The sequence below is a fragment of the Pholcus phalangioides genome, unplaced genomic scaffold (genome assembly GCF_987345545.1).
Source record: "Pholcus phalangioides strain wild (caught in Gottingen) unplaced genomic scaffold, Ppha-v1.0 ptg000039l_1, whole genome shotgun sequence".
Lineage (NCBI taxonomy): Eukaryota > Metazoa > Arthropoda > Arachnida > Araneae > Pholcidae > Pholcus > Pholcus phalangioides.
Window position 1 is genome coordinate 20,671,074 of NW_028301625.1, and position 23,435 is coordinate 20,694,508.

General features: G+C 35.9%; 1 protein-coding gene across 1 annotated transcript in view; it reads left to right on the plus strand.

Moving 5' to 3' along the window:
- The window catches only part of LOC149065674 (diacylglycerol kinase theta-like), a 132,647-nt gene that overhangs the window by 36,854 nt on the left and 72,358 nt on the right, over positions 1-23,435 (plus strand). The window contains exons 7-10 of the mRNA XM_089254062.1: positions 208-300; positions 4,141-4,235; positions 10,520-10,586; positions 13,542-13,686. Coding sequence (XP_089110188.1) covers positions 208-300; positions 4,141-4,235; positions 10,520-10,586; positions 13,542-13,686 — 400 coding nt within the window. The remainder of the gene's footprint in view (positions 1-207; positions 301-4,140; positions 4,236-10,519; positions 10,587-13,541; positions 13,687-23,435) is intronic.

Sequence of the window (23,435 nt, forward strand, 5' to 3'; positions counted from 1 at the left end):
AAGGAACTTGAAAGCCCAAAGAAGAAGAATGAGTTATAGAATTTCAATACCCCCCAAGACCAATTATGTATGGTTTAATTGCTTGTCAAATTAACTTAGTGGTCAAAATGATTACTTTCATCTTTTTAGTGTTAATTCAAGAAAATTTGCATTCAAAATTAAATATCATTGAATTGATTTAAAGCTATATCATTGTTTTATTTTTAGCTCGGAGTATATCTGAAGAGTTTTCTTCTAGTGATAATAAAGCTAAAGAACTTGATGACTATCCTTCACCGAAAGAAAAAGACAAAGATGAAGGTTAGCATTGTTAAAAAACACAAAGAAATTGTCTGTTATTTAATATGGGGTATGATTTTAATTTGCACATTTTTAGTTTCACAATGTACTCGTATTTTAATTATCACATGTAACTATTCAGCTTGGCAAATTTGCTTACTGTCATATAGAATGTATTCCTGTCCTTGCAGAAATTCAATTTATCTAAAATGAAATTTTTTTAATAACATCAAGGAAACTGAAAAATATATTAGAGGTCAGAAAAGTGTTAAAAAAATTATGTCCAGATTAAAAATTGATTTTTGTGATTAAACAAAGACTTATCCAATGTGGTTTACTTTGGAAATTAATTTTAATTTTTGCATAAAAAATTAGTGTATAAAATAGTTTGATGAAATGGTTCCCTCTTTAAGCAACATGACATTTCTTGGTTATTAGTTCATCACTTAGCAATCTTAACCATGGCCCCCCACAATATCTGGCAGCAGAGCCCCTCCTTAGTGAATTTATAGTGTGAAAAGTGATAATATTGATAGAAATTATCCCAGGCCTTGTGGGGAGGCCATAGACTTAACACTTTTTAATACATATTTTAATCACAGTGACATCAAATCTTAATACTTGCTTTGAAATAATTATATTCTGTAGAAAAAAAACAATAACCTACAATAACCTATATCTGAAGAAAACCCAGATGAAAGTAAGATGGCCTCTTAACTCAAGAAAATATTTTAAACAACTAAGCTCAGTTTTCTTTTAATAAAACTGTGTGTAAAACATTCAATTGTGCTGCTGTATTCTGCTCGCTCATTTTCAGTTACTTTTTGTGCTATGCTGAAATGCAATTTTTTTCTTTCGAGATAAAATTGTCTTTTATAATTCAGCCATTACAAGGATTTAAAATAGACCTGTTTAATGTGGATTACAATGTTTTCTTAAATGTACATAGTTACCATAGATCTCTTGAGGAATACTTTCATCTAATTCACTATGAATCTCTAGTCACCTGAAGGAAACTGATGGAGAAATGAATTGACTTTTTTTTCAGCCTTTCATTTGCCTTCACTATAGGAAGTCAGTTGCAAATGTGTACATGCATTATACAGTCCTGTGACTTTGTACTTAGTCCTTAGGCTGATAATCATAAGAAGTCTAGTACAACTTCAGCTTTTCAAAATGCACAAAAAACTTAGTTTATATCATATTTTCCCAAAATTTTTGTTCCATTGCCCCTTCATCTGTATTGAATCAAACAGTTTAATAATAATAGTGAAATATTAAGTGAGTTCTTAATAATTAGTGAACAAAGCATGTTCCAGATCAAAATGTTTATTACCACAACATATTTTAAACAAGTTACACGTTAGAGTTCAATAGAAAACATGTTAGTTCTGAAATGGACAACTACACTCTGATTCGCAAAACAAAAAAGGTCTCACCCAATACAGCCGAGGATCAACTCATTATCAGCGAAACATCATAGAACAACTCTTAAGTCCTACATCAAGAACAAAGTGTCCCATTTTCAAATGAGGCAGATGATGCTGACCACTTGAGAAAGCTCAGCTCAGGAATCTACAGGAGACGGAGCACCTTTCCAAAGTTGCACAGTTTGACTTCTTTGAATCACATCCATTGACGAAACATGCTATCGATCATCAGCACAACGTTGAAGACCGAGGTAGAACATAACTGCTGGCTATTAATCATTTTAAGGATCATCTGACCCTTTCAAGGAACCACTTTCCAACTGACCAGAATGCACGATAAATGACTATTAATTGATTAGAAGATTATATTTGAAACAACTACCCGGACCAGCCGGAGTAGCCTAGCTTAGGAGATCACCTTTTTATGACATTAGTAACATCACAACAACAAGTTGTTAGTAGGAGTTAGTCACCCATCAACCCCATTGAGTGGAGTGAGTAGAATGAACTGTTCAAAGTTAGAAGATTGAATGCCACGCTTCTGGTTTATCCAGCCTATTTTTAATATCTCGGCACACTAAAAGGACGTGTTTCCTCCGGTGCATCAGGAAAACTATGACATCACTCTGCTGATTTGCATATTCTGTCAACAATAGCAATTATTTCGGATATTCTGTATTTTTGGTTGGCAACAGTTCGATAATCGCGAAGGAAGCCTTTTCTTTCTTTCAAACTGAGCACAACTCAGGTCTATCACCATCTATGGGCAATTTACTACATAGTGAGTTGTGCCAGAAGTGTAACTGTGTGTATACCTAACAGTCTGAGTGCGTATGTAGTGTTGTTTGATTTTTCAGTGCTGCTCTCTATATTTCAGAAGTGAAGTGAGTGAGGTGTTATGATTAAATTACATTTGTACTGTTTGTAGGTCTGTTGCTCTCTGTGACGAGACTTTTTAAAGGGGAGATCGGTTCGTATTCACACCTTGAAGTTGGGAACCACAGAAAACCAACTTCAGCCGACCACCACTGTGGCAATGATAGGGTTCAAACCCGGGACGTTGCAATGTGAGTCCGTCACTATGACCACTCGACCACCACAGCGGCTCATTCAGGAAGCCAGCCGGACTTTACCCACGGTATCGGTAAGGCTATTGAGGGTGAGACCAAGACAATTATATGTAACCAGCGGAAGTCTGTGGCCCTCCGCTAATTTGACAAGGTAATTGAAGACAATTATTTCTTTTACAATGAATAACATACATTGAACGTAATCACAAAAAGTCATTCCAGCTCAACCGGGTCTTCGCTTGGGTAAGGGCCTAGCGTTAGCTAGTTAACTGGGGGGGGGGGGGGAAGAAGGGATTATCGTGACATCTGTAAAACATAATGTGAGACCCAAAGGGGCGATACGTTACACAATCTGTATCGAGACTCTGCAGCACTGGAATCTACATAACTTTGACAAATAAATTTGCATATTCATATGAACTTAGAATAATATTGAGAACTATGATATTTGGCATCTGTCAGCACAAAAGACCGTAAACATGGCGGTCGATCGGTGGCACATGATCTTGCCGATCGATCCCGGAATCAATGTTAAAGGTAATAAAAATATAAAGATGACTAGAAAAGGACCATTTCTGCCGGGGCCTAAATGGTAATGTTACATCAAATTTCAGGAAGCGAAAGTTTTTCACAAAATGAAATTCACAGTGATTTAGACTTCTACAAAGGCACATACATCCGAGCCTTCAAAAATTATAGATGACAGCACTGAAAAATCAAACGCAACACTATATACGCACTCAGACTGTTAGTTGCACACATACAGTTACACTTCGGCACAACTCACTAGGTAGTAAATCGCCCATAGATGGTGATAGACCTGAGTTATGCTTGGTTTGAAAGAAAGAAAGTGCCTTCACACACAAAAATTGAGTTAGTAAACAACAATAAATCAACACCACTCAAGTTCATTACGAGCGGGAATTTAAAGAAAATTTGAATAGGCAATCGGATAGTTCCATTTCGCAAGCAGCCAGTCAGGTTGTTGCAAGAGACTCCCACACAGGCGCTTCGCTTCATTCTTGCCACAATGTCTGACTTGAACAGACGTATAGTTTTTCGTTCAGTTGAGCAACTGAGATTGAAGATTTGGTACTCAATCCAAGTGGAAACTTGGTCAGCGTAATACTCTCATCCACTGAAGACAACACCTATAGTGTGTCGAAATGCACCAGGAATTTTTTAGTATTTCCTGGTATTTTCCTTATTCGTTGATATAGTAAAGAATATAATTGTTACAATATCTTTGCTATAATATTGCTTAGAATTTTTAAATTGTTGGAAGGAAATGTTTGACTCTTCTGTCGGAAAAATATGTAGATCTCTGTGCTAATTTTTTATGTTTTTTTTTTTTAACTTAGAAATTATTAAAGTTTATGATGGCAATGCTTCTGTCAAAAGAAGAATGTTTAGGACAATCACAGTTTCAAGGAATGCTACTCGAGAGCAAATGGTGGTAAGTTATTTGATATTTTGTTCTATTATACAAGATTGTATGTTAAATGAATGTATAAAAAATGACAGTTGCACTCAATAAATATTATTTGTGTTTTTCTTTCAAATATTATTTTCAAAAGGTGTACCATCATAGAAAAGTCCCGGAAAAGTAATGAAATGAGAAAATGGTCACAGAAGTCCAGAAAATCACTGATTTTTTAATGAATCAATTTTTATATTTTCTCGGCAACTTCCTGCGCTCAATGTTATCCACAAAAATCATGGCCTTTTTATGTGGCTTCCCATTACAAAATTTCGGTTAAATTGTGCAGTAGTGGTGAGTTAAAATTAATTTGTTGACATTGCTGAATAACAAGTGTTAAATTGGCAATGATGTCACTAACTAATGAGTGTTATTTTGCTACTTTTGCCATATAAGAAGTGTCAATCACCAATGTCACCAAACAACAAGTGTTAAAGTGCCAACCATCACATCAATTCTCCAATTTTGTAACAGTTCTTTTTTACATAGTCAAATCTCTAGATTCCAGCAAGAATTGCACCTATAAAGTGGAAAAAAAAAATTAATCATAGATGTTCAATCTTCATCCATCGTCAGTTCCTCACTTCTGATTTGGGACATAAATTGCTGTCTCTCTTGAACACTAAACACTGCCTGATGTATCAGAGTTCATTAAGAGGTTTTATGGTTTCAAAACTGGCTCATTTTGTGTCAGTTTTTTTGACTGGAGGTACAACTTCAACTTGAAAGGTGGTCCATGGTGAATGTACAAGCACGCAGCCAACTTAACTGAGTTCTCTAGTAGCTTGGGAACCAACTTCTCAGTTATGGATGAAAATTAATCCAGAATCTGCTATAAACATTAGATCCTGGATTAGTTGACCATTGTGTGTAGACATAAAACAGGGGTGGGAACTCTGCGCCAATTGCGCTTCACTGCGCCAAAACTAATATCTTGCGCCATCCTGCTCCAATAGCGTATTTTTGCATTTTTCTGCACCAAATAGCGAATTTTGCTTCAGTATGCCCGGAATTTCGGAAAGGACGCCAAAAAATTTTTGTTCCTGCTAGCCACGAAACGTTTCTTTACGAGAAGAGCGTGTTTTATTCCACTATACTTAAACTATCGCCTTAAACTATCGGCCCCTGATCGGGCTTTCCATCGCGAAACCCCGATATTGTCCGTGATCGTGGAACTGAAGATGGTTTGCAATGCCTTTCAGCTTTAAAGTGCAAATTCGGGTGTTTCCGTTTAAAAAAAAAGTTGTCACTGGAAGCAGCAGAAATTACTGTAATCGATTGTCATTGTGTTAAATCCCGATGTTTCGTGAAAAAAATTTTCATTCCGGGAGTAAAAAGCACATGTTCGCCGAATTACGAATGTTAGTTTAGAAACTTTGCCGAATAACGAGCGTTAAATCGCCAATGTTGCTGAATAACGAGCGTTAAATCATCAATGTTGCCGAATAACGAGCGTTAAATCGCCAATGTGCGAATAACGAGTGGTAAATCGCCAATATCGCCAAATAACGAGCGTTAAATAGTCAATCTCGCCAAATATCGAGTATCAGATCGCCAATCTCGCCAGATAATGAGTGCTGAATCGCCAAACATCGAGTTGATTCTTCCGAAATTCTCTCCCATTTTGCAATAATTTCTTTCCAAGTATAAAAAAATTAAAAACTTATAAAAAATTTTTAGCTCATTTGAAGTGCTGCTGTTCAAGGCAGCAAATAGTGCCCTCCGTAAGCAAAAGTCATCTTAGATAGACTGGTGCAAAAAAGTTTATGACAGCCGCTCTTTCAAACAAGGTGTCAAAAGCCTAAAACACCAAAAACAAAAATCAAGCTGACGAAAAGATGTTTGATAACAAAAGACAGTGCAGTTTTATTTTGAAAAGGGTTGAGGGTTAACGAAAATATTCTTGTTAATTTCACTGCTCCAATTTATAAATATCTGCTCCGAATCCTGAATTTGCTGCTCCAAAACTGCTCTAAATCCTGAATTTTGCTGTTCCAAAGCTGCTTCGAAATGGACTTAGTCACTTCCCACCCCTGCATAAAATGATTCTGATGCTGGAGAATAAAAGAAATTTTTACTTCATTCTACTTTATCAGGCAGTTATCCCAATTTCAAGTGCCTAGAAATGCATGTGTAATTTTTTATAAAGATAGTGACGGCAAATGTCCAATTTATATATTGCTAAATATTCTACTCTATTAACTTAGTTGTTACCATTGACAGATAGTGATTTGTTTTTTGTTGTCTGGTTAAAATGGTGCAACAGGCACCGTGTTGGGTATTACTGCTATAATAGACTCCTTTAAAGCTCATTTGGTCATACAAGCAAAGGTTAAGAAATAGTCAAGAAAAAGAGACCAAATTCTCCCTTGTGTAGGTGATAGACACTGTTTTCTAGCAGTTTTGGCAGTCAAGCTGTAGAATTTTTTTAAATGTTATTAATGTATAATTATACAGGGTGAAAGTGTGATATGTTCTGTGTTAAACAAAAAGCGATGATAGACGAGCCCAAGTAGAACATGAAACACCCTACCAACAACTCCTAAGTGAAACATGGATTGTTTAAACCAAAATGAGCAACCATGCATTTATAAACATTAAAGGTCATGCTGCAATCATATTCAAGTTTATCCAGAGCGTCTCTCTTCCCCTCCCTATTGCTTGAATTCCAGACTACTCCCATTAGCTTCACATCATCTGTGAATTTGTTAACAATTCCATTGATACCTTGAGCGAATTTATTGATAAAAAGTGAAAAAGTATGGGTCTAAGGACACTTCCTTGAGAAACTCCACTCTTCACACATGTCCAATCAGAAAATTCCCCATAACTCATTGTGACCCATCTCTCAACCATGATTCTATCCAATTCAGCAAGTTGCCCCTAATCTCATGTAAACACTCGTAGTTTATCTTGATTTCCAAAGGCATTCATCAACATTATTGCCTTTCTCCAATATCTTAGTCATGTGATATCATAGAAGCAAAGAAGGTTGGTTACACATGACTTCCCCTTCCTTAACCCATGCTTGTTTTCCAACAATATATTACTCTCGTCTACACACTTCACCAATTGCCTTTTGGTGATAATTTCCAAAATTTTCAAGAGGGAGCTCATCAAATTCACTAAACGATAATTACACGTGGTTTCTCTACTAACCTTTTTTAAATATTGGAACCACATTAGCAAGCTTCCAATCTCCTGGGACTCTACCCTCAGCAATACTACTTCTGTAAATCTATGTGAGTGGCCCCAACAGTTCATTAGCACAAAGTAGAAGGATTCCTGTACAGGTGGCAGCAGCTGTATTATGAATTGTTCCGTCATATACATGCGAGAGAGACCAAAAGTCAGCATAGCATCATATGCTGTTGTAGGCACCACCATTATGTATGGCCACAGCATCATTTTCCAACATAGCTAGAGAGAGAGATGACTAGTTATAAAATACCGATAGGGCTCTTATCCTGTTAATTTAAAATTTTAGCTCAATGAAATGTAATTTGAGCCAGGCATTCCAAATAGTTTGATAAGATATTCACATATTTTACAGAAAGGTGTTCATAGGTTTCATAGCTGTGAAACCCACCCAGTCTTTAGCAGAATTTTTCTCTATAAAAGCATCTTTATCTCGCGGCACACTTTTGAGATTGAGATTTTTGATTGAGATTGTTTATTGTTTTTTGTTTTTATTTATTTATACTTGAACCTACAGTTGAAATTTTGCACATTTCAGTTGAGATTTTTAAAAAGTACAGTTATAGTTATTTAACTATGTATAAACAATTTCTTACAGCTAAAAGTTTTATTTGCAATTATAAGGCAATTTAAAATTAATACACAAAAATTTATACAAAAAATTGACACATTTTTAAGACAAAATTTAATTGGTCGAATGGTCAACGCGTTTCGGCTCTACAATGGAGAGCCGTCATCAGGACCTCGTTTGTGGTCAGAAATCACACAAATGAGTCATGGAGGGGTGATGTTTATGTCTGGTCGTCCAGAGAGTTCACCTTTCTATTTGCTGCGTCAGAGTGGTCTTTGCAACAGATGGCGCCCCAATTAACATCCTAAGTGTTGAAAATTCTGTCTCGACTGAGGTTAATAAAGCCTGTCGAAGCTGACGAAATAGGTGGAGTGTTCCTTCTATCATTAACACGGAAATCCTGGCATATTCTGATGAAGTATTTCTCGAGAAAATTCAGTTCGGAATTATGTGTTGCTTTTTTAAAAACAGACGCTTTCTAAAAATCAAAATTATGTGAAAGTTGCCAACAGTGTTGGGCAATAGCCAAACTTTGATTTTGAGAAAGCGCCTGTTTTTAGAAAAAGCAACACATAATTCCGAACTGAATTTTCTCGAGGGATACTTCATCAAAACATGCCAGGATTTCCTCGTTAATGATGGAAGGAACATGCCAGGATTTCCTTGTTAATAATGGAAGGATTACTCCACCTATTTCGTCAGCTTGGACAGGCTTTATTAACCTCAGTCGAGACAGAATTTTGATCATTTTTGTCACACCACAGTCATTTTCTGCACACGAGGGCTAATTAGACTGGGACCTACAATTTATTGCAGATTCCGAACGGCAGGCTTGTTTTTTATACTCATCGAGAGGTTGGTGCGCTAACCCCTCGATGGGGAACTCCCTGCGGTAGCAATGTTTTGCTGCGGTCAAGTCGCCATTTTTTTTGTTGTACCCCTGTGTCAGGAAAGTTTTCTGACAAGGAACAAATTTGCAACACTTTAGATGCGAATTGGGGCACCATCTGTTGCAAAGACCACTCAGCAAATACAAAGGCGAACTCTCTGAATGACCAGACATAAGCATCACCCCTCGATGACTCATCTGTGTAATTTTTGACCATGAGGTCCTGATGACGGCTTTCCACTGTAGAGCCAAAACGCGTCGACCATTCGACCAATTAAATTGTATTTGTCTTAAAAACGTGTCAATTTTTTATATAAATTAAAACCAGACAAAGTTCTAATTTTTGTGATATTTAAAATTCCTTAAACAAAATTTAATTAGATATCCGAGCTTAAAGTAGAAAAGGAAATAAAAATTTAAAAGCTTTGCTATTTCACAATCTGGTGGGTAACTAGAAGTTGAGACTAAGTTAATTTTTTTTCTTTCAATAATTCAGTACTTCTAGATTAAATTCCTAGACTTGGGTCAGAGTTGTTGAAAATGTGACTTACACCACTCTGACTTTAACCCCCGCAAGTATAAACCAATACAGTCAGTATTTTATTCATCAAATCTGAAAATAAAATAAAAAATTATAACTTTTGAATATTTCAACATCCACTGCTTCTTTGTTAAAAACACTTTGAATGCATGGCTGTAACATTGTTTCTGGGCTACTAAATACTGCATTGACTTTGAATTCAATTTCCCTCTTTGGTTTTTTTTTTTACTGAACAAGACTGACAAAGACAAGTCATTAAAACTGCAAGCAGAAAGTTTAAAGTATCTTGCTGAACCAGCAACAGTGTAACTCAAAATCATGTAGTGGCTACATAAGCTGCTATGGTTGTCGAGTGGTCATAGTGATAGACTCACATCGCGAGGACCCAGGTTCGAACCCCACCATCACCATATTAATAAAGCAATTATTTTCAATTACCTTGTCAAATTAGCGGAGGGCCACGGACTTCCGCTGGTTACGTATAGTATATATAATTCATTGTCTTGCTCTCATTTTTAATAGCCTTACCGATACCGTGGGTAAAGTCCGGCCGGCTTCCTTCGTGAGCCGCTGTGGTGGTCAAGCGATCATAGTGACTCGCGTCACGAGGTCCCAGGTTCGAACCCCACCATCGCCACAGTGGTGGTTGGCTGAAGTTGGTTTTCTGTGGTTCCCAACTTCAAGGTGTGAATGCGAGCCGATCTCCCCTTTGAAAAGTCTCGCCACAGAGCAACAGACCTACAAACAGTACAAATGTAATTCAATCATAACACCTCTCACTTCACTTTTAAAATATGGAGGGCAGCACTGAAAAATCAAACACAGCACTACATACGCACTCAGACTGTTAGGTACACACAGTTACACTTCCGGCACAACTCACTAGGTAGTAAATCACCCGTAGATGGTGATAGACCTAAGTTGTGCTCGGTTTGAAAGAAAAAAAAGTTTCTATATAAATTGGGTGAACTGTTTCATGGACCAATTCCACAGACCAGCAGTTGAACACTGTTTTAATGCATCTTTCAGTATCATCAACTAGTTTTTTTTTTCCTCTTTAGTGTGCTGCATTGAGGGCTTTCCATATTTCTGATGATCCAAAGCATTATTACCTCACTGATGTTTATGGTAAATATAATTACTTAACAATTCAGACTCATGAGTGAAAATAATTTTTAATGTGGATTTTTTTCAATTATTAATAGTAGAATTTCATTTACATTCATAGTCTGTTTATTTCTACTAAAATGGTAAAAGGGGGATTAGAAGAGAAGTTTTTTTGTCAGGTGTAAAAAAACATTTTCTGGTTGAAAATATGCACAAAAATATTTAAAATCTGTCGGAATAATGGATCACTGAAAAAAAAAAAAATTATATATATATATATATATATATACACACACACACACATACACACACATACAGGGCACATAGCAAACTGGGTATGCCATTTTACTGGCAAACAGTTGATAGAGATCTCCGATTAGAAAAGTTTCCAAATAACGTGTAGCACACAGATGTGTCATTCATGTTTCAAGCCATTATATAGTTATTAAAATGAAAAAAAATAATTTTTTATACAGTCCTCCCTCCCATGTGTCCCAAAACCCAATTAGAAAAATATTTTGGGCCCTATCTTCTCAGTTTGCTCCAGAAAATGATGCACTGTTTTGATCACAGCATGTGTTCAGCATTTTTCCTTTACTTTTTCCTAATTTCTCTAGAGCATTTTCTGCTGTATTTTCATCACATGAGTCAGCCATACATTCACCAATAACTTTGGTATCAGTCAAGATGTGTATGCTGAAAGATTGTAGTGAACTTTAACTTAGACTATTTCGACAAAATCAGGGAAAATAAAATTTCTAGCTTCTAGTGTTTTTTAGTAATGCCCCAAGGTTTTGCAATTTCATCTTCAACATTGTTCTGAGAATCGTTGAAATTTGAGTGAACCACCAGATCTGATCCTTCATCATTGAGATGACTGGTTTAAAAACCTGCAGCTCTCTTAAAGCAATTTTGTCTGTTGGCTGACTTTTTGCCATGCTGAACAAGCCATCCACATGACATCCACCCTATGTCAATCATAGTACCTGCCTATGAATGACAAGATCCATTATCAGTTTCGTTCACCTCTGGAGCAAAGCCTTATTTACACAAAAGAAAAGGAATTTACATGTTTTCTTTTTACTATCATTGTGGTTTTGTCCTTCGAGATAGTTTTTCAAAAATAACTTCGATACAGAGAGATATTGCATTGATTTAGCACAGAAAATGCTTTTTGAAAAAGAGAAGTTTGACTATATTTGAATTTGAAAAACAGGAAATTTGGGGAGAAAAACAGCATTAAATGCCGGTAAAATGGTATTTTCCACATTTAGAGCTGGTTTTTCCCCTCAAATTTACTTTTTTTCAAATTCAAATATCTCAGTGAATATTGCAATTAGAAACATGGATTTTTTTTGGCATCAGGAGAGACAGAGCAACAACTTTCTAACTGGGTTTCTTAGGATAGGGTGACCAATTAAAAAGTTAATTTTTTTATTTTAATAACACTGCAACTCCTTGCAATATGAATGACCTACCTGAGATCTCGCGTTATTTGGATACTTTTCCAAGTGGAAGTATGCTTCTAGAATCAATGGTTCATGAATTATTCCAGAACGAAAGAACTTTCCTATGTGTCCTCCTGCCCTGTATATACACATATATTAAAGAGGCTTCCCAAATTGTTTGAACAGCAGATATCTCTGCAACCGCCAACTTGAAAAACATAATATATGTATTCATTTTTCATGACTTGACCAGATATAGATGCTTTCGACAAATGATGCAAATACCCTCACTTCTGTACCACTTCCATCTTTTGTTTGAGTGTCATAAATGTATAGTAACCGCCTGAGCAAAAGCCTGTGGTTAATTTTGTACTGCATCCATGAAGTCAATCGACAATGGCCATTTTCAAGACACTTCAACTGAGAATTTAGATGAGTTAAAACAAATGGATTTTGGGGCACACAGGGACTGTATAAAAAAATTAATTTTTTCATTTTAATAACTATACACAACCCCTTGCAAAAAAAAAAACGAATGACATATCTGTGTACTTAATGTTAATTAGAAACCTTTTCTAATAGGAATTATTCCTCTAGGATCAACAGTTCACCAGTAAAATGCCATACCCCCATTTATTATGTATCCTGTATAACAGATCTTCAACCTTTTGCTGGTCGTGAGCACTTGTACCTATCGTCAAAAGAAGAGCATTGTCACGGCAAGTTTGAAATACGTATGCCTGAAAAAGCAGCATGATTTTAATCCTTGAATTCAATTTGTGCCATGTGGACGTTAATTGACTGCTTGCAAGCATGAAATCGGACACGAGCACTATGAGTGCTTTAAATAGCATAGTGGTGCTTGCGAGCAACAGGTTGAAGATGCCTGGTGTATAATATTATAAGCACCAATAGAGGCCAAGAATGAATATAAAAATCTTGCAACCCTAGAGTGTTAATGATGTCATTCAAGCAACACATGATCAAGTACAGCACAGACAAAGAAATAAAAATAAACTAGTTTCTAGACCAGAGAAGATGGAGGAAAGAAAGTGAATTTTTTTCCTTGAATATTCACTAGGAAGCTCGAGAGACTACGAGTAACCAACTTTTATCATTTTTGGTCATTTTTTGCGCCTTTGATAATTGCATTCCACCGCTAATTCTTTTGTTTTTATGTGTTTTTGAGTGAGATGAATGTATTTAAGTTTTTTCAGAATTTTTTGAGGATGACACATTGGGTACTCCTTCCTTGTTAGTAAAGGTACTTAGGAAAATAAGAATTGTGATAATTTAATTTCTCTATTGTTCTTAATATTGCCTAAATGCAGCTACACAGCAGCAAAAATGTACAACTGATCTCCTGGGCCACCAAATATTAAATTCAATAGTAGCATTTTAAAAAAGCTATATATGCTGTTAAGCCAGTTCTTTTGACACCTCTGATAAATGAAAAGTAATGTTTTAAAATCTAAAATGAATTTGCAAAAACTTAATACTCCATAATTACCATTATATGCATGTATAGGTGAAACTGCTGAAAAGGAAATTGATGAAAATATGCCAGTGCAAAGTCTTACCCGAAAAGAAGGTAAAAGACCTGCCATTTTATTAAGATTCCGGCCGCCAAATGCTGATGTTGGATCAGTGAAGGTGTATCCTGGAAAGTTTCGGTAATGACCATTTGTTTAATTATTTATTCTGTAGTAATAATAACAATGATAAAATTCAGTGATGCATTCACTGGAAAAAAAAGTAATAACCAGATGCAAATATTACCAATTTGAAATGAAATTCTTTAAAAAAAAAAGGTTGAAGGTATAACTTCATAATATAGGTAATAACTATATAATATAGGTTGAGCATACAACTTCCATAATAGAAATAGTATTGCTTCCTGTACTGACTAAACATTGTAAAAATAGTCATTTTTATTCAATGTGTATTTCTGTGTCGCAATAGAGAATTTACTTATTTTCATAAAAAGAGATTGATCAATTGTGGTCAACCGTGCGATTTGCCATATCTACCTGGCTGCCACAGCCCTGACCAGTAAGACATTCTCCTACTGTATGAAAAGATGTTCAGAGTTTTCATTTGTTCTAAACCTGCTCAGTTCTCTTCAGAATCTTTTCTGTACAACTTGTAAAAGAAAGGTGGCAGCAGGCACACATTGCGACCACAAGAGATTCCAACAGTTAGTGGTTAGCAAATCAACTTCTTGGTCATTGACATGAAAGATAAGCAGTTTGGAATCTGCTCTAAACTGTAGGTCTCAGTCTAATTGGCCTTTGTGTGCATGGTCTCACAAAAACAATATCAAACAATCAAATAAACAGATCTAGCGGAAAACATTGCCAAAATATATGTAAAAATTGCAATAGCTTGGTTTTTGTATTGGAGATATACTGAATGAACTTTCATTGATTTAATGTATTTTTTCCATTGAAAAAGTAAGGGGTTGGTGAAGAAAGGCGTGTGGATTTTTAGTAATCAGATATATTGTGTGAAATGTAAAAAAATCATAACTTTTTAACTGAAAATATTCATTTTTGTAAGAATAAAATATTCTAGAGATTAGCATAGCTAGGGAAGACGAACTGATCAGAATTAAGTGCAAGTTTTGGTATGTAAAATTCACTACATCTCCAAATATAATGTGGATATGCCATTCTTAAAGATGCCGTGGCACGCATCATGATTCAGGATCATGCAGTTGCTATGATCCAGTGAAGAAATCAAGCAAAAGGAGTTTAAAATGTTGTTGGGGGGGGGGGGGCGGAAGAAGTAATTCTTTCTGTATTGTGCAGGCTAATGATAAATTACAGAAGAAAAGTCAGGGAGCAGGCTACAACTTCTATATAAAGAATGATCCGAGAGAAACTGGCATTTAGCGCTTACTGTTACTATAAGTGTGTATTCTGAAAGCACATGTGTATTAGTGACAAATAAATGTTTGAGCATTGATGTATTCAATTAGGATCCCGTTTAGCAGCAGTTGGTACGATGAAGAATCTAAGGCTACCGAAAGTTTGGTTCGAATCCCACCCGTAATGTTGTTTCCTCCTTTCTTTCTTACAGCTTCAATTTTTTTTTTCTGAATGATTATTATTTTTGTTTTTCATTTGTACTCAAAACTGTTTTTAAACATCCCATATTCTCAGAGGGGGGGTGCAGGGTCATGATGCACTTGCTGCGTGGGCATGGTGGATCAGTGGGTGAAGTGCGCCAGCCACCCCACGCACAGGTTTTATTACTTTTTGCATAATAAAATGAACATGTTTGATCTTGTTATTGTATTGTAATTTTTTTTCAAATTTTCACAGACTCAACACCCTGCGAGTGTAAAATGCCATAATCCGAATCTCAGTGAGCAGTTTTCCCAACTCCTTATACTTACACTTCACATGCAAAGCAAAAACATTGTTTGTTCAGGAAGTGGGAAGAACCACTCACTGAGATTTGGATAATGGTTTTTCTACACTCAGTGTGCCATTACATTTGCAGGTCTCGTAGTGCTCCTATTTTTCCTACTTTTTAGAAATGTCCTCCTATTTTCCTACTTTTGTCACAATTGTCATTTTTTACCTCGATTCCCTTTCCTTTTTTATCCCTCCCTTTTTTTTTTGTTTCTCTTCAACATCTCTATGAAAATTCCAAGAAACTGTAAAATATCACTGCTTTCCCACTCCCTTCCTTTTTGACACGTTTTATTCACTACTCGCTACTGGGGCACAAGAGAGATTCAAGGAGAGATAAGAGACTGTGGTTTCTCCCCCGGAATCCAGTAATGAGCCGTTCATCCCTAATGGGACAGAGCCCGGGCCAAGTCTGGTTTTACGGGAGGGATGATGAGCTAATTAGTCACTAGCTGAACCCAGTTTTTTTAACCTTCAGAAAATAACTTTCAAATCTTTTTTATTTTAAAGCATACATGTGCTCAACCCATGGCCCAAATGTGGCCTGCCTCAATCAGCCCCGGCATCCTTTAAAGATAAATTGAATGGTGTCACTATCCTAGATGTAACTAGGGTGACCGATTTGGGAATTTTCATTGACAAGCGGCTCAGTTTTTCTGAGTATTGTTCAGCGGTGGTTAAAAAAGTGAATAGAATGCTTGGTTTCATTTTCAAAAAGGTCTCTTCGCATTCTCCTAAGGTCATTCTTTCTTCTGCATTTGAAAGTTTTGTCTTCGACCATCAATTGAGAAGAAAAAAGCCTGGGTGAGGACTTTCTAGAAGCTTTTTATATATGTATTTCATGATGAAATTTCCTACATGTGCAAGCATAAAAGGGTTGTCATATTAGGGGATTTCAGTTACCCGGGTATCAATTGGGAGAACTTTTCAGCTTGAGATTAATATGAAAGAGACTAAGTTGGGGCTCAATAATTTTCTGTACCAGCATGTATCAAGCCACGAGGGGAACTGCTATTTTGGATTTAGTTCTCACTAGTTCTGAGGATCTTGTTGAACATGTTTCGGTTAGGGATGACTTTTCTTCCAAAGATCATCATGTCATTAGTTTTTTCTGTAAAACAAGACTGGTTTCTTGTTTTCTGAGAACTAACTTTGATGTTTTGAGAGAACGGTTTGCCGACGTTTTTAAAGACTAGTTGGAATCAGTCAGTGTGAAGAATTTAGCATGAAGCTGTCCTCTGTTTTGCATGACGTCATACCCTTTGTTCGAAAAAAAAAAGTGTTTGTACATCGCACCCTTCATGGTTTATGGATAGCATGCATAGCTGCCAAGTCTCCCGAAATTTCCAGGAATCTCCCGAATTCTAGCTTCATCCCTCGACCTCCCGAAAAGTTCTTAAATCTCCCGAATTTTTATGAAAATCACAAAAAATCCCTAATTGTTCCTAAAAATTCTCTACTTCATTTAAAAAAATCCCCTCTTATGAAAACAATCCCTAAGGAATTTCTTATGGGGCATGAAGCCTTTTTTTTTTTTCTTCTTTCGAAATGACGTCAAACGTCGTAAATGGGGAAATTCCTTTTTTAAGGAAGTTTTACAAACCCTCTGATGGTAACAACAAAGTTGTTTGTCTTATCGTGCAGGGAAATAGCTTAGCAGCCAATAGTCCTGGATAATAATTGAAGATTATAGTGACGCGCATATGGTCAAAATTTCTTTTGTTGAAGTTACTTACGTGCGATATAACAAAACATGAATACTGATAAACAAAAACATATTTAATCAATTTTAAAGATACTTGTTCCGATGAATTTCCATTCATCAAACATTCCAGAAGGGGGCCGATTTTTCCTTTTTGTACAAGTTGTGTTACGGACATAAACATCGGTCATGGAAAGACTGCCATCATCACTGGGGTGACCATACGCCCCAGTATTTACCGGGACAGTCCCGGTATTTTTCTGGCCGTCCCGACTTTTTAGCAAAAGTGTTCCGGTTTTTCCTGAATTTTTATTCTTCATTGAAGTCAAAGATTAAAATTATTTTTCAACTCATGAATTATATTATGATAATTACAACTATAAATAAGAATATTAATCTCCTACATTTGTCTTGGTGAACATGTTTTTTTATTCTGGATTCATTTTAATGCCCTGCAATTTTCAGTAGTGCTTAATTACCCTTTTTTCTGATTTTCCGTAATTTCAGCAATATTTGGCAACTTTGTTCGGTTTTGGCATCATTTTTGGTGATAATTGGCGATGTCCCGTATTTGGAATTCCAATTTCCCATATTTCTCTGGATGAAATATGGTCAGCCTAATCATCACTCGTGAAATGAAAAAAAAAACCATCAAGCAAGTGTCACAAAAAGTCAGTGTTCTTTAAAAATTGACGCTTTTTTCCCTTCATCTTCCGATGATTTTGGGGTCATTCGCGCAGAATGTTTGTCCACAGCGTTTCTGATTGAACACAATATTTAATTTTTTAGGTCAGTATTTTGAAGTTTTGGCCTCCAATTTCACTTGTTTTTTGCATAGGGATTTTATTCCCAAAAGTTTAACTTCCATGTGTGTAAAATCCGTATTTTAATTTGACTTCAGTTTTTCAGTAGGGATTTTATTCCCTACACTTTAACTTTAATGTGTGGGAAATTCCTATTTTATTTGGAAAAATCCCTTTCGTATTTATTAGGGAGTGGTTTTAGCATAAAATATGGGTTCGCGTGAAAATCTCCTGAATTTTCATTTTCAAAAGTTGGCAGCTATGAGCATGCATAACCTTTATCTTGAAAAGAAAAGGGCATTCAAAGAATATGAAAGTGGACAAGGTGACCTGTCATTGTTTACTGATAAAAGAAGAGCGTTGAAGAAAGCGATAAGAGTTAGTTAAAAAGAAGTTGAATCTAGGTTGGCAGACAACATTGGCTCTGGCCCGAAATTATTTTTTAGGTACGTCAATAATGGATATAGAGAAAATGCTATTCAATGTACGGGTGTTGCATGGGGTGATGAAATCCTCAATGATATTGAAGTGGAAGATGTGGAGGTCGGTTAGGTTTTCTTAACATTGTTCAGCGGTGGTCAAAAAAGCAAATAGAATGCTTGTGTGTGTGTGTGTGGGGCTTCATTTTCAAAAAGGTGTCTCGCGTTGTCCTAAAGTTATTCTTCCGCTTTTCCGAGGCTTAGTTCGTCCTGGACTGGAGTATGCCGTAAGGTTTGGAGATCATACCTACAGAGGGACTTAGACTTGGTTTAAGGGGTGCAGAGAAGAGCTACTCTTGTTCTTATTGGTGCGTGCTGGGTTTAGTTATGAAGAGACTTATTTTTTGAGTATGTTCACATTGGATGGAGGTAGGTGTTGGGAAGATATGATCTATGTGTTTAAAATTTTTAATGTGATGGATAGGATGGACCATGAATTATTGTTATACAGTCAATTGAATGCTTTTACAAGGGGACACCAGTATTGATTTGTAAGGGACAATGCGAGGTTATGGTGTCGCAGGGAATTTTTCTCGATACAAATACAATGCCACAACAGGCAAAATGCCCAACGAGGTGGCTGAGAAAAAGATGCCCATAAAAATATGGAGGTCATATATTTCAAAAATATAGCAACCCAATTAAAAATGCAATTAACAAAAATTGTAAACAATATATGCACATGATAAAATATCATACAATGCCCATAAAGAATACTTATGGTTGTCTTATTCTAAGAATGGATAGCTTCTCGATTTACCCCAACATGTTTATCGTATTTCTTTTTAAACGTGTCAATTGTGTTACAATTTACTACCTCCGGGGGTAAGCTATTCCATTTATTAACAACCCTATCAGAGAAAAATTCCCCGCGACACCATAACCTTGCATTGTCACTCACCAATCGATACTGGTGTCCCCTTGTAAAAGCAGTCGATTGGCGGTGTACTAAAAGTTCATGGTCCATCCTATCCATCCCATTGAAAATTTTGAACACTTCCATCATATCTCCTCGACACCTGCGTTCATTCAATGTAAACATATTCCAAAAATGAAGTCTCTCTTCATAATAGGGTTGTTAATAAATGGAATAGCTTAACCCTGGAAGTAGTGAATTCTAACACAATTGACACGTTTAAAAAGAAATACGATAAATATGTTTGGGTAAATTGAGAAGCTATCCATACTTAGAATTAGACAAACACAAGTATTCTTTATGGGCATTGTTTTTATATATACATATTTAATCATGTATATATATTGTTTGTAATTGCATTTTTAATTTGGTTGCTGTATTTCTGAAATATATGACAATCATATTTGTTATGGACATGTTTTTCTTAGCCACCTTGTTGGGCATTTTGCCTGTTGTGGTGTTGTATTTGTAAATGTGCCGTGGGTCACTTGAGTGATCTGGAACTCTGGTTTGGGCTACTTAAGTGTTCATGAACAATGTTGCAGGTCACTCAAGTGATCTAGGTATGTGCCACAGGTCACTTAAGTGAAGTGGAACAGCATCGAGGGTAACTTGAGTACTCTAGAACAGTGCAGCAGTGATCTGTAAATATGGTGCATGTCATTTGATTGATCTTGGTACATGATGCAAGCCACTTGAATGATTCAAACTGTGTTGTGGGTTTCTTGAACGATCTGGAAATGTGTTGCTTAGTTCATTTTTACAAAATTAGGTTTGCAGTCTTGTTCCACATCAGATGACTCTAGGGCCACATTCGGCCCTTGGGCAATGGGTTCTGTGCGCATGTGTTAAATTTCTATGGCACCTAGGCAGTTTGTTTTTTCCGAAAAGCACAGGGGGAAAAATGGATCATGATCATTAATTGGACTTTTCAAGGAACAATAGAAATTTGATTAATTTCTTTTTAGTTTTGCTGTTACATTGTTTTTGATCCCACATTCTGTGGAAATAAAAGATTTTTAAATTCAATAGAACTTGAGTTTCTTGAAATATTAATAGATAATACTATAATTAAAATATTTAAGGTGTGATTATGAGCAACACAACATTTTTAAATGCCATGATAATTTGGGAATTACATTTTTTTTTGCTCCTTTTTTCAAATTTTCACTTCTGGGGCTGCATTAGTTAAAAATTTATAATTGCTATACAATCACAATAACATCAAATACTTTATGGTTTTTTATGTGAAAAGAAGAAAACTGTGGGGGAACGACTTACTTTGTAAGCTAATTTGCCATCCCACACAGCAAGTTTGCATCATAACCCTGTACCACTCCAGGGATGTCAAGATTTGTAATAGATAACAGCTTTAAGTACAAGTTAGAAACAGAAAAAATATAAATTAATAAATTATTCAAAAAAATCAAAGATGCAAATAAGAGAATGGGAAAATATAGCATTATGGGTGGGATTCGAACCATCTCTCAACCTTTCGGTTGCCTTTGATTCTGTCATATCAACTGCTCTAACAGCTGCTGCTAGCTGGGGTCATAATTAAATACATCAATTCTCAAATATCTATATTTGTCACTAATTCATATGTGCTCTCAGAAGGGACACTTATAGTAACCACTACGTCATTTTCTCGGATTATTCTTTATAAATATTAGAAGTTGGTACTCCCCCCTTGTAGTCAGCTCCAAAATTTTTATAAACAAAATAATGCTTACAATTGAGGATTTTGCATTCCACCTTCTATTACTTTGGATGGGAAAAAAGCTGACATAAACCAAAATCTTCATTACTATAGAAGATTTTTTCCATATGATTGAATCATCTGATGTATGTTACTATTACAGTATAATTTAGTTATTTCATGGAATAACTGATAAAGTCAGTTAAAGTGTTATAAATTTATTAATTCTCCACTTTAATTCGTTATTCTATGAAACACAGTAACTAGTTATTCTATAACTAATGTTGCAATGAAGGTTTTTAATTTCCTTGTGACTGCAATTAATGTTTATTGCCCTGAAATGTTGATAAATTTATTTTACCTTTTACTAAGAAAGATTTTGATACCACTTTGAAATTTATTATAGCCTGCATGATATTCACGTTGAACTTGATTTTTTTCAGATGAAGTTTTATTCTGAGGCGTATTTATAAAGAGGTGTTTGTCCCGGGCCCCTCTTAACGGGGACTGACTTTCAGGCTGTTGCTGCCCTAGGCACTACTAATTTTGCTGTTCCTTTGAGATGCTCTTATATTTTGTTTAATTTTTTTCTGAAAAATCATATCCCCTCAATTTCTAAAATGAAAGCCATCTCTTTAATGTTTGTTCTTCTAAATATGGTTTTGAGTAAGGGGCCTACTGTTTCATATGCACAAGATGCCATAAAAATTTCAAACTGTAATTGTTAGACTTCATTATGATAGTTTATAACTGTGATCGATTTCATTCAACATGCTTATTGTGTTAATCAAATCAGTTGTGTTGCAGAATTATAACCAAAAGCTGTGATGCCACATTTAAGTCTTCCAAAACTTCTGAATTGGAACTGGAAAAAAAATGTCAAAATTGTTAGTGATACTTTATTCATTTAAGGGGTTTCACAACCCTTGAAGTCAATTTTTCAAACATGAGTTTAAAAAATATTTCATTCAATTGTGAAAATCAAATACAAAAAAAATTGTGTTAATCAGGTTAATTTGTTTTTTCAAAATAAAATTAAAAATTTGTGTGAAGAAGCAAAAACACTTTGAACTAGATTTTCTCAAATTGCAGGGTTGCAAGAGCTGCACCAGTGCCGAAATGGTTCTCTTGCTACATGGTGCGCCAAGATGCCAAATCCCTGCGCATTTGCTCCAAATCTTATTTGTGGTACGCAGAGGTGCTGCTAAAGCACTGTAGTGCGTCAAATACCCGGAATTTAATAAAAAGAAGCATGAAAATTTTATCCACAGGATGCGTTCTTCCTGAGACAAGGAAAAAAGGTACGGAGGTGCAAACTTCCGTACAATTTTTTTTCTTTTTTTTACCTCCCCACCATATACCGCAATCGTGCTATCTCGTGACCTTGAAAAGTAGTTCTACTACTTTTGAGTACGAAGTCCTGTACTATTATTGGTATAACCCGTGGGAGATCAAAGTCCCTGAATGAGGGCTATATGCTGAATTTTCCGATTTTGGAGAGTTTTTTTCTCCTGCAGGTTATATGGTTTTTTCTTGAAAACAACAGTAAAAAAAAATTTTGCAACCACCTACCTGCGTTCAAAGGCAGTGTATCTACAGCGTAAATTTGCTTTATTTCCCACAAGATTGCACACACACACACACACACCTTTGCCAAGAATTGAAAAGGGAATTACAGTTCACTCGTTTAAATTATCAAAATTTTTCAGAAAATGTTGGGAAATAAATGGGAATCTGTAGAAACTACATCTAAAATATCCAGTTTTTCCAACTAGTCACTATGTGGTCGTATAGTTATCGTCGGCAGTTGTTGATTGTGACAAGTTCACATAGCAAAGATCCGGATTTGGCAAACGGGCAGCTCAAGGAAAAAAATTGCTACCCATGCAGAACCTCTTTTTGGCACTTCTCACCACGTTTTTTTGATCGAAAAAGCTGTTTTTGCCCTTTTAACTCGGATTTGGTGCCCTCCTAGAGCGGCACCCAATCTGGCCACACGGTCCTTCTGCCGCCCATGCATTGTGGGGGGGGGGGGAAGCTGGAACTCATGTTACTGTCTGCTCCTAACAATAGTCAAAGGAAGTAGTTATGTAAAATGAGCATGCTTCTACTTCTTTGAGATACCTATTATATATAAATGTCCTACTTTTCCGAAACATGTGTGTTGGAGAGAATGAAATGTTTGCACCCTTTTCTTATTACTTGCAGTCCCTCTCGTACAAAGAATTGTTCTCTATCTGCAATTAAAATTATTGTTGGGATGTTTAATATTGTATCACAAACAGAACTATCAACTCTGTGATGAATGGGTTGCGCTACAATGCAAAGAATTGCAAGTAGTGACATCATAGAATAGATAGGTAGATATTGGGCAGACATATTTGAACTCTGTAATTTTGAAAGC